The sequence below is a fragment of the Malurus melanocephalus genome, unplaced genomic scaffold (genome assembly GCF_030028575.1).
Source record: "Malurus melanocephalus ecotype Western Australia unplaced genomic scaffold, MMel_1.1 scaffold_278, whole genome shotgun sequence".
Taxonomy (NCBI): domain Eukaryota; kingdom Metazoa; phylum Chordata; class Aves; order Passeriformes; family Maluridae; genus Malurus; species Malurus melanocephalus.
This window is the reverse complement of record NW_026623510.1, coordinates 757,171-774,734: the sequence shown is the minus strand read 5'-3', so window position 1 is coordinate 774,734 and position 17,564 is coordinate 757,171. Positions and strand designations below refer to the sequence as shown.

The 17,564-nt window shown below is 49.5% G+C and overlaps 2 protein-coding genes across 2 annotated transcripts in view; both read right to left on the bottom strand.

Moving 5' to 3' along the window:
- The window catches only part of CETP (cholesteryl ester transfer protein), a 7,308-nt gene extending 3,575 nt beyond the window's left edge, over positions 1-3,733 (bottom strand). The window contains exons 1-6 of the mRNA XM_057376377.1: positions 3,313-3,733; positions 2,264-2,378; positions 1,387-1,521; positions 799-869; positions 301-388; positions 82-183 (exon numbers count right to left, since the gene is read on the bottom strand). Of these exons, the coding sequence (XP_057232360.1) occupies positions 82-183; positions 301-388; positions 799-869; positions 1,387-1,521; positions 2,264-2,378; positions 3,313-3,457 (656 nt within the window). The 5' untranslated portion in view covers positions 3,458-3,733. The remainder of the gene's footprint in view (positions 1-81; positions 184-300; positions 389-798; positions 870-1,386; positions 1,522-2,263; positions 2,379-3,312) is intronic.
- A 5,443-nt stretch (positions 3,734-9,176) lies between these two features.
- HERPUD1 (homocysteine inducible ER protein with ubiquitin like domain 1) lies at positions 9,177-16,080 on the bottom strand. Its single transcript, XM_057376361.1, has 8 exons — positions 15,909-16,080; positions 14,511-14,588; positions 14,354-14,428; positions 13,176-13,297; positions 12,592-12,714; positions 11,742-12,089; positions 10,804-10,909; positions 9,177-10,196 (listed from the first exon to the last, which is right to left on the bottom strand). Exons 1-8 carry the CDS (start codon positions 16,038-16,040, stop codon positions 10,029-10,031), a joined length of 1,152 nt encoding a protein of 383 aa, XP_057232344.1. The 5' UTR covers positions 16,041-16,080; the 3' UTR covers positions 9,177-10,028.
- Between the last annotated feature and the right edge of the window lie 1,484 nt (positions 16,081-17,564).

The window sequence follows — 17,564 nt, the reverse complement described above, 5'->3', positions numbered from 1 at the left end:
CAATTTATTCGTCTCATTTTTCATGAGCACTAACATTACCCGGCTACTGCCTTGTGGGCAAGAAAATCGTGTGGCATGCACAGAGCTCTCCTCTGCCCACAGGCTGACCTTACCTCCCTCTTGAGGACAAGCTTYAGAGTGAAGGAGATGAAATCCGTGAAGAGCTGCTTCAGCCAGCCTGGTCTGTGTGAGACAGGGAGCACAGTCAAGGGACACCCATGGTCTGCACTTTGGGGTGGGTGGCATTTGGGGACCGGCAGAGGGACAATGAATCTCGATTTTGAAAGGGGGCAGACTCACTGCTTGTCTCCTTGGAGGTGAAGGGTGAGTTTGTGGAAAGCCAGGTAGCAGTCTGAGGCATCAGGAACCACCAGTTCCTTTTGGCACACTGCACGGGATGAGAGGAAAAAAGAAAATAAAAGAGCTGATTTGTTATTGGGATGAGAAGAATGAGTGTACTTTGCAAACGCTGCAGGCCATCACTGCAGAGAGGCTGCCAAGGGATTGGGTTCTCAGGGAATGTTTCCAAAAGATTCCAGACCCTGCTGAATTGGAGCAGATAGGGCTGCCTTGCACCTGGATCGAGGGTTTCTGCTCACAGCTCCAGCTGAACTGGTCTACCAGGCAACCTTCTCCATGCTTCATYTGGATACCTGCCAGCTCCCTCTCCTGCCATCAGAGACCTGGGTGTCCCCTAACRTCACCCAGGAGAACCTGGACAGTAYAGGCAACCCACAAACCAGAGCAGGGGGGAATTCAGCTATATCGCAAAGAGTTTGGGTATTGCARCATACTTACAGAGATCGATGTTCAGCTGGAGGTCAATGGAAGACTCGATTTCAAAATCAACAGAATGAAAAAGCTGYAAACTGTAAGGGCAGAAGAGAGGACATTTAGCAACCTGTGCCTGGAGCAGCCTCTCCCTGACACTGTGGATTCTGTGACACCTCTCCAATTCTGTGTTTTCATCTTTGCACTGCAGTGGGCAAACCCCCAGCACGGCACAGCCCATCTCAGATACTCTGGCTTTAAATCCTTGCAAACTGCAGCCTTAGTGGCACTTGGGAGCATTAAACCCCCTTTTTACCCACTCAGAGTTTACATAGCAACGAAGGGGAGGGAAGAAGTCAAACTGGCATGCATTGGCCATCTGCTCTCATCATGCAAGGTGAGGACAGAAAGGCAGAAAGGCAGAAAGCAAGACGAGCAGAGCAGGGATGGGGCTCAGCAGAGTATAAATTCCTGTCTCAGACAGAAATCAAAGCTGCCATTGCCAGAGAGACCCACGAGTGCAGCCCCTCCTCATCCACCTGTGCCTGCAGCAGTCCCACATCAGTGGGTACCACATCCCCATGGTGCCCAGCAGCCCCAGCCCCCGGTACTCACAACCAGGCCCCGGAATAGCCATAGGTCAGGGTCCCTTTGAACAAAGCTGACACGTTTTTGATGACAATGTGAATGGCATCGTCCTCCTTGAGCTCCACTTCGCTCCGCTCTATGGACAAATCATTGACCTGGATGCTAAAAACAACAGAAACACAGTTTGTCCCCAAACCAGAGCTGTTTTGTGTGGGAAAGGGCAGGAAAGGGATCTCTGAGGGACCCACACCAAGGCCAGAATGCAGAGATTTTCCAATCGATTTTCCAGGGACAKTGACAGCAATGCTTTTGCTCAGTCTGGGGGCACCGTGCCTCCRTGCAATATTCGATTCAAGGCTGGGRAATGCTTTAAGCAGGAAACTCAGAGCAGTACAGCCCTGTGTGATTGCAGAGCTCTGTGCAGGCACGGTCCTGGCAKGAAATCTGTTCTGTGAATGCACCGCTGAATTCGTGCCCCCAAAATAAAAGTGAGTAACACAGTGACACCCAGCCTGCTTTGGCACAAAGCACAGCCAAGTGACATCCTGCTGACAGCCCTGGATGGGTCCCCTCAGTGTGCCTTGGGGACCATCTGTTGTCGGTGGCCACAGGTGCCRCAGCCCACAGGGACATTGCACCCCATCCCCGTTGTCAGAAATGAGCTTTACACATTGCCTCTGTGGATGCCAGCACAGGTGAGAAAATAAATAACTCTAAAATAACACATCAGCAGCCTCAACCTTAACATGCAAAYTGTCTGCAAGGCTCAGATCCAAAAGCRTGTCTGCCCCAGCCCAGCCCTTTGSTTTCACCAGGAATTGCTGCATCAAAGCTCCCTCCAAGGGCAGTTTCTGTTGTTTCTGTCCCMCTCTCTCCCCCGGCACAGAGACACGGAGATACTCACTTGGACAGCCCGTAAGCCACCCGGCCGAGGAGCCGCATGGACCTTTCCCCGGTGATATTGGGGAATTTGGCGTTTCTGAAGGCTGCTTGGATGACCTGCGCCGTTTCCTGGTTCACTGCCAGGGGAAGAGAAGGGCAAAGGTGTCAGACTGCAATCTCTCCTGGCTGCAGAGCCAGAGCCACACTCTGGATTAAAGCACTGCGAAGGCTTTCATCCAAATCATTTCCATCAGATTAAAGAAGCACTAGAAGGAGTTTCAGAGTAAATGAAAAAGATTAAAAATCCCTCACTGCAACAGCTGAGGGCAGCAAGGGACAATAGCGAAGCTGCCTCCAGGGAATCATGGCCAGCTTTCAGACACCTCAGAAGCAGATTTKGGAAAGGTCAAGGCTGTGCTCATCCTTGCACCACACAAGCTGTTGACTTTACCCCAATGCTTTGCTTTGTTGCTGCTTAATTGTATTGCAGTTAGCTCTTGGATTTCCAAAGGAAAAGTCTTGATACTCAGGTTTCTGTGCCCATTTTCTTAATATTATCACGCCCATTCCAACCTCAGGCACAACCTTGTACAGGATTTCTTCCTTCCAGAAATACCCTCTTAGTTTGACCCAGCAGGTACCACTGCTGGACAGGACAAATCTGTTCCCACCCTTCACAGAGGAGTTAAATATTCTTCCCCCACCTGCAAACCCACCAAATCCTTGCAAATAAACCCACAGCAGCACAGAACCTGTTTCCCCTCTTCTGCACACCGATCCCAAGAGATGAGATTGCAATGAGGTGAGAAATTGAGCACGATTAGTTCGAGCTCTTTCACGGTGCCAAACCCCAACAGGACCAGCGCTGAACCCTCAGGCTGAGTAGAGGGGCTGAGGATCCTTTTCAAGTTCCATTGCCCGTTCAGTTCAGGTGCCCATGCTTTCACCTGTGCTCCCAGGAGGTGTTTACACAAAAACCAGGGAAGGAAGAAACCCCCTCACTCTGATCTGTCCCTAATTTCTGGCAGAGACAGGGCAAGCACAGCCCCAAAGAGCCCCAAAGGCACTCACACAGCAACGCCGCCGGTTTGGTCATCCTGCAGACGATCCCCGTGGCTCTGTAGGGGAAAGGCCCAAAGTCACAGGCTGCTGCTGTGTGGATAAACACCAGCAAGACCCTGAAGGTGCCCAGCATCATCCTGCCAGCCCAGCACATCTTCACCCGGAGCAGAGAGCGCTGATGAGACCAAMTGATTCCTGGCGGAGGCAGAGGCTGCTTTCATACCCCCAGCAGAGCCCACTCGAGGCAGGACATGACCTGCTTCCTCCACTTATCAAAACTCATCACACATTTCCTCATCTTCCTATAGTTTCCTTAACACCCTTCGTGTGGCTCGCTGCCTTCCTCCCTCAGCAGGAGTTTGGGCTGCAGGGCTTGGTGCTCCTGCCAAGACTGCTTTAACTCAGGACATGCACACACCAGGGAGGGTGGAAAGAGATGCAGGGGGATGGAGAGTGGAAGAGGATAAAGTCCAGGGAGCAGCCTCTCGTGCTGCCTGAAAACAGTTCATTTTTTTCTTCACGCAAAAATATTCATTATTTTGCATTCCTGCAATAATTCCCCTGTTTGAAAGGTACCAACATCACACACTGCTCCCCTTTCCACTGATTTTATACAAACTGTGGGGAAACTGAGGCACAGTCCTGGGAAGGGGGTGTTTCCTGCTACCACGGGGTGAGCCCACATCTCCCACATCCCTGGAAAGCTTTGTGACCACAAGACAAGGATGCTCTGTGCCTCTTTGCTGGATTTGTGGGCAATCTTGTTCACCACCATCCAGGTGGAGGAGAACCCACCAAGCTGGAGTTTTTTATGCACCCAGACTGTGAGTTGCTATTTAGGGAACATCAGAGACCTGAATTCACATCCACTCCTTGTGCACATCTATCCTGTACACCACTGCCCTCCTGCACCTCTGCTGTGCTGCCGGGGACCATCCCAATCCCTAAACAAACTCCAGGACAAAACAGAGTGGGGTTATTTCAGCAAGGAGCATCTCAACAGCTCTCGTGAATATTTTTGCCAGCAAAGACCGATGGAGAAGGACAGGTGAGAAGTTAGCAGTGCTGCAGGAGCACCCTCAAGCCCCTGAGCGGGGTGAGGTGCCAGCCTCCCTCCCCTCCCTGCGCAGGGTGAGCACATTTCCTGCGGGGACCCCGCTGTCCAGCAGCCCCCACCCTGCCGGGCTGTTTTCTTCCTGAGKTGAGAAAGTGAACGGCCTCGGGTAGCCCGCGGGAGGCACTCACGGTCACTGACCCGAGGGAAAACGAGCATCTGCAGCTTCCCCCAGGCTCCTCCAGCACAGCAGCGTGGTGGCTGTGGACAGAGTGCCTGCTGAGAGCTTAAACTGCTTTATAAATGAGCGGCTAATTGTTGGAAACAGAGCACACAAAGGCAGCAGGGGCTCGAGCAGCAGAACTCCCACCCCATCATCTCAGCTASCACAGCATCCCCCTGCCCTGGCTGGGACAGCTCTTCCCAGGGCAGCTGCAAAAAGCACGGGAATGCTTCAAAARGGTTTGAATTTGAGATGTTTTAACCATCTGACAGCTGTATTTTCTGCCCCACAACTCTCAGTTCAAAGGATATGGGCACAGTGGCCAGCACCAGGGGTAGAGGGAATCCTGCAGGCCCCAGGAGGGCACAAATACCTCTTTGCCAGGGCAGCAACTCACATCRGCATGGRGGGAAGGGAAAAYAGGCATTTTAACACAGGGATGCTTSTCACCAGTGYCCCAGGGTAGATAAAGGCAGAAARCCCAAGACCCCAGCCCCATTGTGCTGGTCCTGGTAGATCCAGTGCATTTACACCCTGTTAGAGGCCAGCTCCCCTGCCCAGCAGCACTGCAGAATCTGCTGTCAGCAGGCARCCCAGAGAAAAGGAGGACAGGGAACTGCCGGGCATTGACCTCCACGGGAACAGGAAGGCTGGAGACGTTCTGCCTACAATAGCAAAAGTGTGTGGAACACAGAGATGCTGTGAGCATCCTTGTCCTGGAGTAACCAGGCAGAGGCCAGGCCAGCAGGGACACCACAGCCCACCCTCCTCCCAGTGCAAGGTCAGGCTAGGACAAGTCAGGTCAGATTTAAAAGCCTAAGGAAAGGTTAATTTTGGCTAGCAGGAGACAGGACAGCCTTTAAACCCCAAGGAAAGTTAAACATCTGAGCTACAAAGGGGATGCTGGAAGATGTTTTGATAAACATTTGCTGTGTAAGGCTTTATGTGAMGGCCATGCATGCACACATGGACTCCTTACCTTGCTGTAACTGGGGTTGTTTTTCCCCACRTTGTCCAGGGCAGAGGTACAACCCAGTGCCATTAATCTTTGTGCTGCATTGACCGAAACATTCAGTGTTACCCTGCAGATGCTTCCTGAGAGAGCCTTCCAGGTACCCCGGCTGCACCCGGCAACAGGATGGGCTCCAGCAGCACTGCCAGCATTCCCACAGCAGGGCAGCCCTGGCATGGCAGGAAGGTCAGCCCAAGGACCCCTGCTCCTGGAAGTTTATAAATTTGAGAAATTCAAGTAAGATTTGTTATATAAACCAGTTAAATCAATTAAAGCCATGCCAACATTTGAAATCAGATGTCAAATGAAATTGGTACTACCCAAGTTACTCAAGAGGTCTCGAAATTTTAGAAAGCAAGAGTAACTTGGAATCTACAATCACACAATAAGGTAAGGGCTCTCCACCTCAAGCAATCTCCTTGGGTGATGGCCTGACCTCAGGAGAGGTTTCCCCACTGCAACTCCAAATTCTCTTGAAACTAACTCAATTCCTTCCCTTCTGTACCAGTATCATCCATAACAACCTCTAAAAAGAAAAAAAAAAAAAACTCATCTGGCCCTAAGTGAGCCCAGGCTTTTCACAGCTGAGGGTGCCCAGGGCAGCWGGGCTGGAGCTGGAAGTGCAGCCAGCTGCCTTTCTGTGGCACTGACAAATCTGGACTGAAAGAGCAGCAAATACCACTTTCAGTGCTACTATTAGAAACTGGGGAGGTTCTGCAGCACAGGTCACTGAGCAGGCACAAGACACAGACCCAGAAGGAACATTTCCCAGGGTCTGTCCACCCCTGCCAGCCTGGCAGCTGAACACGACCTCAAGCCTCTCATGGTGGGTTTGTGACCCTGCCATACACCAGAAYTGGTTTTCACCTCCATGATACCGTTCCATTTGATACTCACACAGTATTAAATACTAGCAGACATTTCAAGAGCTGTTCTTATGCAGCAGAAGGGCTGGAGGGAGGTGACAAARACGCAGTTGACATGTTTGGTAACACAGTGGGGGATGGCCTCTGAGGAGACACGGTTTGTGAGCACAGCTTTGAAAATCCCAGCAGCCTCACAGCTCAAAATGGATCACAGGACAGGACCAGAGGGAGCTGTCAGGATGTCCCTGGCTGCTGAGAACAGGGACAACAGGGACAACAGGCACGTGCATGAGTGAAACAGCTCTTCAGAGAAAAGGGGAAGCCACACACAAACAAACACGCCACCACCGCCAGCTTATCTGCTCAGCAGCAACCTCATCCTCACAAGATTCATGTTCCAGGAGCATACCTGAGGTGACAAACAGGATTTGAGTGGTTCCCTAAATAAGCAGCCTGTTTAGKAATTTCCACAACAAGAACAAAGGTGTCTGAGAACAAACAGATTGTGCATTTCTCCCCTGACTTGTTTTCCAGTGGGGATGGAGACCTGCTCTCACCCCGGCGCAGCTGCCAGAGTGTATCAGGGGACACGGCAGCAGAGGGACCGGCTTTATCCTGCTGCTCACTTGGCCACCCTGTGGACCTGCAGAGGACCTTCACTACCACACCCTGCCTGCTCTCGGAGCCCTGCACAGCCCGTGCTGACCCTGCAGGGTGCTGCAGCCTCCCTGCCCCAACACAGCCGCACAAAGCCCTTCTCACAAGCCTGCRGAGCTAAACCAGCAGCAGAATCACAGCTTGAAACGTGAGCCAAGGCAAACCCAGCCTCCTAAAGCCACAGCCTCAAGCCCCTTCTGGTCCCACGGACAGTCTTGCTTTTGCTCTTTCAGTCTTGCCCTGGAAGGTTCAAGGCTCATGTTTTCCTTTTGTCTGACCTGGATTCCTTCATCTTCAGGGCCATGCTCACTGTCACCCAGAGCTGGCATCCAGGCTCTATCCCCTTCCTTGCCATSCCTCCTTCCATACCTCACTGTTTACACTGACATCCCTCCAAGCTGAGCTGCCTCAGTTCCTTTCAATGCYCCAATCATCTCTGCTTGCTCCCAGGCTGTCTCTGGCAACCAGAGGCCTCTACGGGTCAGGGGGGCAGTGACAGGGACAGGGTCACCCAAACCCTCAACTCCCCATAACCCCAGCTGTGCTCAGAGCCCTCAGTCAGGCACTGTTCCCTCACATCCCAGTGCTCCTGCCTGGGTGCACCACTGGCAGCTGCCTCAGCAGGATTACACAGGATTTACTTCCACATTCTGTGTCCTTTGCTGCTGTCACGGCCCCCCCTCACCCCAATCAGAGATTTTGTGTTTCACTAAGCCATTAAGGAGATGCTCTCTAAGGTCCAGGACTCTCACTGCATCCCTGCAGAGGCATTAGCTACGCTTCATTAGTTTTCCAACTAGTTTTAAACCAATCTGCCTGCTCATGGGAGCAGCAAAAGCCACAAAACAACAGATGTTTTGCTGTCTCTAATAAATTCTCAGATTAGAGATTTCACAAGTAATCCAGCACTGTGTGCTCATTGCCTCAACCCCCCCAAACCATTTATTTCTGGCTGCCAGGAGCTGCCCTCTCCTGCTACGACTGAGCACAGGCACAGCTCAGTTGATCCAGGCACTTTGCCAAGACACCTGAGTGATGTCAGCGATAATTGCTACACCCTGAGGGAGAAAAATCCACAATCCACAATCCACAAAACACCCTTGATGTGGAACACGCCCAGCCAGCAGCTCAGGGTGCAGCTGCTGTGTGAGCTGCAGTGGGTGTCACCTGGCACCCACCCCGTGCCTACCAAAGGACACAGGGACACAGACTGTGAGGATGAAAAAGCCTGGGGATTCCTTTGTTCAGTGAGCACAATTCCCAGAGCAGCACCTGACTTCTCAGACCATTAGCAAGGCAAGAAAGAACAAGCACCTCCTCCAGGAACACCCTCAAAGGCTGATGCAAGATTTGGGGTAACAAAACTGACCTTCTCAAATTATGTCAATCTAAATATTTAAAAATTATTTTACTCATGTCCTACCCCTCCTCCAAGTCCTCAGCAAACTGAAGATATGGCAGAAAAAACAGCCTGGAAAAAAAATTGTTCAAATCAGAACCACCACCAGGATTAAGTCATTTCCACAAGGTACYACCAACAAACCATGTCCAACATCAGTCTGATGTCAAGTGGCAAGATCAAGCACTCTCTGTACCAACTGATGTGTGCTAGCCCTGCCAAGACACTCCTAAACACACTGTCCTGCCAAGTGCAGGCAGCAGAGGAAAAGCACAACAAGTTCCAGGAGTGGCAGCTGCTCCTCGACAGCACATTTCCAGCCAAGTTAAAACCCTGAGCCAAGACAGGGTGTTGCTCCACCAGGAGTCACAGGCAGGGTTTGAGGAGTCCAACTTTCCAAATACTCACAGAATTACCCATTTCAAGATGTCCAAGGCCTTTGTATCAGCATCTTTTCATATGCAAACCAACTCCAAGCTATCCAAGGCACTTTACCTGCTAAAGGCTGCTGAAGAACATAAATKAGGCAAGGAATTAAATTAATACCTTTTCCCTCATATCCCAATCCCATCATCGTGACTTTTCAATAAAAACCAGGCAAGAGCACACCCTGTGCTTTGCACAGGTACTGTCCTGATTGCTGTAGAGGATGTAAACAAATGTGGATATAAATGCCTGCAAGTTTTATTGCAATAACAGCCCTTAACCATATCAGAAATTARAGGGAACACAATGAAGTAATACAAGAGAGTTGCACTGGAGTGAGAATGCAAAGTTGAATACAGGAATTACACTGCTTTAACTTTGCATCYAAAAGCAGTGAAGAAGTTCACATTYTGCATAAAGTTTTTGTTAAATACATTTAGACTTGAACACCCTCTTCCCCCATGATTTGGCAGCAGGGCAGGGGGAATTAAGTCTTGAACTTAAACTATCTGAATTTGGCAACATGAAATGTAATCTGCAACTTCACCGAGGTAATTGCTTATCCAGGTCACTGTCTTGCAGTCCTCCACTTTGTCCAACAAGGAGATTGCACAACACATTCTTCATAGGAAAGTATTTACAAAGAAAATTTAAAATATTGTTGAAGCAATTGAACGATAGATCTTTCTTAAAAATCCGCTAATGCGTATCTAGCAATTTTTGAGATCCTACACTCAGTGTAATTAAAATAGCATTTGGAACATTCCAACAGGAATCACATTGCACAGAAGAAGCAATTTGCTTCCCTAACACTTTTGCACACCTGCTCAGAGCCTGTGCATTTAGTGCACAAGTCCACAATGCCAAGCCTCTACATAGATACCTAAAAATGCTATGGAGCAAAGTTCTTTGGAATGAGGAAAAGCATCTCAGTCTCTAGGCTGTAACGATGTAAGGCTTCTTGTAGCTTTATTTGCTTGGTCAGTGAAAGCCAGAAGAAGTGCCATCCTTTTCCATGTCTGCTCTGCAGTAGGATCTGGTTCTCTCATGTGTCCACTGTAGTTTCAGACAAGAAGATTGGTGACACATCAGTTGTGGGTCAGACCAGGCCCTTCTGGAAGGAGGGATGCAAAGAAAGTCTTGAAAAAAACCCACGCCGTGCTCGCAAATGAAGGGTTGGCCTGCTGCAGCTCTTGGAAAGCTTGTCCCTCGTCGGGAGGGGTCTCAGACCCATCTGCTCTGCCTGCATTTTCCCCCTGCTAAAATAAAGGATATTTGGTAAAGGAGAATTTCAGAAATGCATTAGAAAGATAAGGTGTCAAACAGTTTGTTTTTGTTGTCCAAAATTAATTATCTGAATATAAAATTCCTGCAAGTAGCGCCAGAAACAAAGTCAGAAAAACCAAGGTGCACTCTGGCAGTACTGGTTAACTCACACTGGGTGTGTACAAGAATATTGTCCAGGATGTTCATAAAGCACCAAAACAGCTGAATTAAGTATTTACAGCTAATTAACTTGCATTTACATCAGAACTGTCAGCTTGGATTCAAAGACTTAGCCTGCTTATAGACCCAGATCCTACAGAGGTGTAGTCTGAACCTCAGCTCCAGCCTGTGACAGACTCCTTCCCATTACAACTTCCTAAAGGACAGGAGCAAATGAAAGATAACATTATCCTGAAATATTTTGGAGAACAAAGAAATTTGCTACACCAATGGAGGACTCAGGTGGTGGTTATTCCCCCATGGAAGATCGTTTCTTGAAACTTCTGTAAGAGACTTTCTTTTTTACTACACATAATTAATAAACCAAAAGCAAAACTTCCCAGGGTTTAATGGTTTAAAAATACAGCAAGACAATACCTGTAAGTTATTGTTCTGGTCCTGRTTTAGAGCAGCTTGAGGAGGAACATTGCCTGGGAAAGGCTCAACTGGTCTTCGTCTAAATGGGAACCTTCCAGCATGGTGCCTGGGGARAGCAACAAATGAATTAATTAATTAATCCTGTTTCACAACAGCTGCACATCTGACTGCTCAGAGCTGCTGGCAACTAGCAACAGTAAAATTAAAATACATTTAATGGAACAAATAACCTTCACTTTCCAAGTCTGCATAGATTTTGGAAGAGCTGCTCCAGTTTTAACTCCTACAATTCAGAGACCTACATCACTTGCTCCCAGTGAYCAAAGAATTTTAGAAGACAGATAATCTTCCTCAGATAAGACATCCCAAATGTGACAGCTGAGGGTCCATTACCATCTGTGTTTTTATCTTCATTATATTCCCCCCACCCAGAGAGGTTCAAAGACAGTTCAGGACACTCCATTCAGTTCAGCCTGGTCTGCTCTCCAGAGGGGCAACACAGCAGAAAAAAAATGCAGGGATGCATGACTTGTTGAGACCCTCTTCCCAGACTTCAACCACTTGTTTCCCAACACAAAACTGTCATTTTCTACACAGAACCTGCAGGTCTGCTTGCCCTATGCTGCCAAGGTGCTGGAGCTTTATACCAGTGGCTATTTAAATTCCAAATAGTTTTCCATAATAGAAATCCAGCCACACCAGAAACTACAAAACCCCAGTGAGATCACCCACYATCAGCCACTTTYTTCATTTAATCCAGGCATAGGCATAATTTTCTATTTTCTAAATACTGAGTTATATCAGGGTAGCGGAGTGATTTGCCCTTTCCAGGTGCAAGAGTCCTATGAAGCAYAACTACCAGGGAGCTGAGCACAGCACAGAGCTCAGTACTTCAGTGAAACCCTTCTGAACAGCAAATATTAACACCATACACTTACAGATACATCAGAATAGTGCCACCCATAACGAGGAGGAATCTGCTGATACTGGAGTAGAAATAGACCATGTTGACAAAAACATATAACAGTGTTGCTGAGTAGAGCCAGTCCAACCAGTCTCGATTTCCACCCTCTTCATCYTCCTCCATGAGGGGACCCCCTTGGGCATTCATCCTCAAGTTCTGGTCAGCCACTGCRTTAACCTGAGCAGCAACATTCTGGTTTCCAGGCTGGTTTTGGGCAGGAAATGGGTCTGCAAGAGGAGCTGGAGGTGTCACCGGTGCCACTGGTATCTCCTGAGAACGTCGTGCATGGGATGGGTCAGCAGACGCAGCAGTAGAAGCCAAGCTGGAAGCAGAGAACAAAGTACAGAATGAAGCTTAGTCAAATCCGTTTACACTTTACACAGGCCCTGAAAATCTGTCTGTGAGTCAGATCACATACAAAAAGAAATCATCAAGTTTAGAGATTACAGAAGCATTAAAAACAATTTTTAGTTCTACCCAAAACATCTGTTTAGTGACTTCRAGTCAAACCAGGCACCTTTCCCTTTATTTACAATAATGTCAGTACTGCACAAAAAATATTTAGAGAAATCTGCAGGTAGTGTAAAAGCCCTCTGCAAGTGTCCACTTGACCTGTCACTGATCTCCAGCCAATGCTGTGTGCTTTGGGCAAGACTCAGAACCACTATCCCAAACAGCAAAAGAGCAGCTAAGTCAGAGGTAAATTCCCCCAACATTCAGCACAAGTTATGATGAAAAAGTCCCCAAGCACYATCGAAAGAGGAAGAATTGCCAGGAGCTCTCAGTTTCTACTTCCTAGTGGCAGTTTGGAACAGAACACTTACTATTGCATGTAATACTGTCTTGCATAAATCTGCTGGAACCAGGACATCTGAAGCATGCTGTAGGTTGTGTAAGCAGAGAAGCCAGGAGCCACAGTCTGGAAGGGACATGGAGCTGTTTCCAGCCTAGGTCAAAATTTGAACACATTTATTAGCAAACACCGGACAAACAGCAAGAGTAATTTATTACAGAACAACGTAAATAGCTTTTGTGTACTCAAACACARAAGTACTTGCTCCTTCTAGATTCCACCCTTCTACTTCTTTAAACATACGAATAAAGGGAAGATTTTCAAGTAACAGAGCAGTGCATTTTCCTTTAGATGCCACAACCCTGGAAGGTTAGACARAGAAACCTGATGTAGTGCAAGGTGTCCCTCATGCAGAGGGTTGGACTAGATGGCCTTTAAAGKTCTCTTCSAATCCAAATTATTCTATGTCCACTAAAGCTTTTATATAAAGCCTCATCATATACGACCCATGTTCTATGTACTTACAACAGTATACATGGCATAAGAAGCTGGCATCTAACATAAATATATCATTTAAAAAAATAAACTTAAAGATGTACATAAAATTGTATTTACCCATTACTGGCTTCTGCTGACAAGTGGCCACCTGAAGAGCTCCTTGATCTTCCACCATTTGGGGAAGACACAGATGGTTCCTGCCTGGTTCCTGATGGTAACTTGGGCTGGTCAGCTTTAACCTACACACAGCAAGGCAGCCATGAGATTTACTCAGGACACAACATACACTTCATGCAAAAAAGTTGCACCCCACAGAATATGCCCTTGTTGCAACACCTGCACAGCACCTCTCAGCGCTGCCCCTACTCTTGGGCACCATGCCATAAGCAATTCTATCAGTATTTTAAACCTCCTTGAAAAAAAAWTACTGGGATGCAAAACTGATTTGAGGTTACTCTTCTCTTTCACAAGATCTATACTGTATTTGTTACTTCTTACACATCCATTTAGTGTCCATCTTGTTATAAGAATAGAAAACAAAAAAGACACTTGGGCTTCTTACTACAGCAAAATTTGTACTTGCTTGAACAAATTGCTGTACAYAGAGTTCAAGAGCTGCTCTGTGCTGGTACATCTGTATCCAGCCAAAGCTGGCTCACATCTAGCAACCAGCAGGGTAAGCTTACAATGCCTATAAAGGGCAAAAGGAACACAYCTCTAGAAACCTTGCCCAGCCACTGTAAAGAAAAAATGGGTTTTGGCCATTTGTGGCCACTTGAACTTGAGACCAATGCATGCTCAGCTCAAGCACTAAGGCTGAGCCTGTGGAGAGGAAGCCAAAGATGAGTCAMTRATGGGAGCAGTTCAWGTATCTGCAGYTCCCAGCCTTCTTCCCTCCCCACACCCCACACMCAGATCAGAACACTTTCCCCAACTTCCCTCTTCTGACCACCAAGCTCAATCTGTCCAAGAGTGCCTGGGCCATAACAAGTCATTCTGTTCAAGAAAACTGAATTTACCAGACAGCATTTCTCCCCTGAGCAGCACAATTCAACTAGATCTGGCATTTCTTAACAAATGCTATGCAAATCTTTACTGATGAACTACAGAGGCAGTTTTTTCACTCAGCTTAATCCAAATACATTCTCACATTCCCAAATAAATTATCACAAAGTAATACTGCTGTTGCACTAATAGGGAAAACCTGCAGTAACAAGGAACTTCAAAACAGCCATTCAACACTTCTCATTTTTAGTTACAAGCCCACAATTCAGAGTAGCAAGTTAACTAATTACCTCAGATTTTGTTTCTTGCATATTTGCAGGAGTCTTGAAGCTGTACACCAAATGAAGAGCATGCAACTCCCCGTGCTGAAATGTAAGGGAAAATCTGTTAAAAAAAAATCACCTCCCTGGATATATTTCAGGATATCATAAAAGATATTTTTTGTACCTTTGGCAACAATTCTCCCAGACAGTGGTGATCAAGCAGCAGCTTCCCAGAATAAATCAGCTTTTGGTCCTCTTCAGGCTTTGAAGAAAGAAAACAAAGAATGGGATTAATTACTCTGCCAAGCATTAACCAAAACAACTTAGAGCTRATGGAGAGAGGTATGCAGCTGGGAACATCCCACACACTAAGGTGCAGAGGGAATTGTGCACATCTAAATTCAGCTGAAGCAATGAGAACAACTGAACCCCCAAGTGTGAGATTACTGAGATCTAAATTTGCAAGATACGAAGCCAGTTGYGCAAAGAACTTTGGTTTTTGTCAGGACTGTAAAAGAGGCAACATATAACGTTCATGTTGCTTAGAAACCRAGGTTTAGAGTTCCACCTGATCTGATCAGCAGCAGAGATGGCATCAGGTAAATCTGTTACACCCCATGCAATGAGACCCAGCTGCTCTTCATCGGGAGCTGTCCCACAGCAGCCAGTGGAAGCACATGGAGCCTGCTTTTGGGAAATCACCACACTCCCAGGGAAAGCACGGCAAAAGCMTGGGAATCAGGCCTTCTCGAAGGCAATTAGTGACAGAACAAGGGGAAACAGCCTAAAGTTTGCAGGGCGGGCTCAGGTGGGATATTCTGAAAAACTTCTTCACTGAAGGAATGGCTAAGCATCGGAATGGGCAACCCAGGGAAAGGGTGGTGTCACTATCCCTGGAACTCTTAAAAAAACATTAACACAGACATGGCATTTGACACTATGATTCAGTAGGGATAGCAGCACTTGGTCGAAGGTTGAACTCGACGATCCTGAAGGCCTTTTCCAAGTTTATTGTTTCTGTGAAGGCCACACAGAATSCGCCGGCGGGAGCAGCGGACACGGAGCGCAGCTGCTCCAGCAGCCCTCACGCGTCAGCTCCCGTGTCCCGCGGCTCAGGGGGAAGTCACACTTCTGCCTTTCAACCCCACAASCCCCGTCACCCCGCCGTGCACAGCGCTGAATCCCGTTCGACAAAAATAAGCCCTCAAATGCCCAGGAAGGGTTTTGCCCGCCCGCCGCCCGGCYGGGTGCGGTGCCCGGGCGCTGCTCCCCGATGCCAGCGGGCTCCCGCAGGTGCTGACGTCCCCAAACAGCCTCAGGACACGCCGTCCCGGGAGGGCGGTTAATGATTAACCGCGGCCGGGCCACAAACGAGTCCCAAAATAGCCCAAGCGCGCCCCAAGCGCGGCTGACGCAACCGGGACACTCCGGGGGACAGGTACCGGTCCGGGAGCTCCGTGAGAGCCCCACAACAGCTGCCGGCGTTGCCCCGCGGGGATTCAGCCCCCATCACCCACCCAGAGGGGCTGCGAGCAGAGACCCGCCCGGCGGCGCTGCGGGAAGGGGGGGATCGCGCACTCACCGGCGCGTCGGGCAGGAGCCGGCGSAGCTCGGTCTTGAGGCGGCGCACGGTCCAGGCGGGCTCGGCGCTGAGGCGRAGGTCGCGGTGCCGCTGTGCRGGGCTCCGGACCAGCAGCTCCAGCRGCTCCTCCATGGTGGGCGCAGGACGGGCGGTGATTGCAAAACCTTCCCGGAGAGAGCTTTATAGGGGCCCGCCCCGCCGCAGGGCCGCGGTGGCTGCGGCTGATTGGCCGCCACGGGAGAAGGGGCGGGGTCTGCCACGTGGGCCAATCGGAGGGGGCCTCGCATGAGGAGCCGTGAGGAAAGGGAGRCACTGATTGGGCGGCTCCGGGATTGGGGCGGGGCCATGCGGTCACCACGGCGACCGTGACCCGCCCCGCCCTGCCCCGCCCGGGCCGTGAGGGGCGGGGGCCATTGCCGGGCCGGTGTCGCTGTGCTCGCTCCTTCCCTCCTTCCCTCCTTCCCTCCTTCCCTCCTTCCCTCCTTCTCTTCTTCCCTTCTCCCCTTCTCCCCTTCTCCCCTTCTCTCCCCCGCATCACCTTCGGCATCAAAGGATCCCTTGCCTTCATTCTCCCCTCCCGCTGCCCACAGGAGCAGCGTAGCTCTGTGGAGCCCTGAACGTGCTGCATCCACAGCCTGATCCAGATGAAACACCCCCTTTTTTTCTACGGTTATTTTACCGGATCTCTGTTGTTACCTCAGCAGGTTTGCTGCGGGCTTTTTGTGGACAGGACAAACCATATTTGTGGGCGTGGCCAAAAGGAGTGTGCAGAGGTGCTGGGGAAAGTTAATAATTAATGCATTTTTTCTGACAAGAAAAAAAAGAAAAAGCCATTAAAAATGTGGACCAGCAGCTTCATGCCCGTCTGTGAGATGGGATCCAGCACCGGGAAAACCCGTGGTAATGATCCTGATGCACCAGGAGGGGGTTTGCGCGTCCTTCAAAACAAAACCGTAGGAACGTGAGAAGCCGGATTTATCTCTCGGCAYCAGGTATTTACTCGGCGTGTTTCAAGAGCTGCTCAGTGTTCTTTGGCAGCCAGACCTGTTGCCCAAAGGCACGGATGAGTCTGCAGCCAGGACCGGATTTTGCARCCAGCGAAGACACTCTGCCATGGGGATGCATCACCCCGCGGCTTCGCGGGGAAGAGCCGAGCCAAAGGGCAGCTCTGCCGTGGGAGCCGACAGAAAAACAAAAAAAAAAATCACCAAGAAACGAGCTGAGCCTGAGTCTGGTCCAGTGAACCCTCCACGGCTGCTAGAGGATGTCCTTGTGAGGACAGAGAATTGCATGGGAGCCCATTTCTCTATCACATCACATCGCACAGTGAGCACTGAGGCTGCGCTCCTGCCTRCTCTGTCCTTGCTGTCCCTGGGCGGGCTCAATGCCCAGGTGGGCTTTCCCTCCCCAGCCTCTGCTCTGTGTTCTGCCAAACCAGGGAGATGTTGCCAGAGCTGTTTGCTGCTCTTGTTCCGTCAGCACAGACCATGACCCCTGTCCCTCAGCTCCTAATGACAGTGGGGAAAGACGAGCACAGTGTCCAGGGCCACCTTTGCCGTTGTCCCCCATTAAGGTCAAGGTGACATTGCTGTTTGCTCGATCGCAGCCTTTGCTCAGAGCACCCAGAGGACTCCCGTGGGTGTCAGGGTCAGGGTA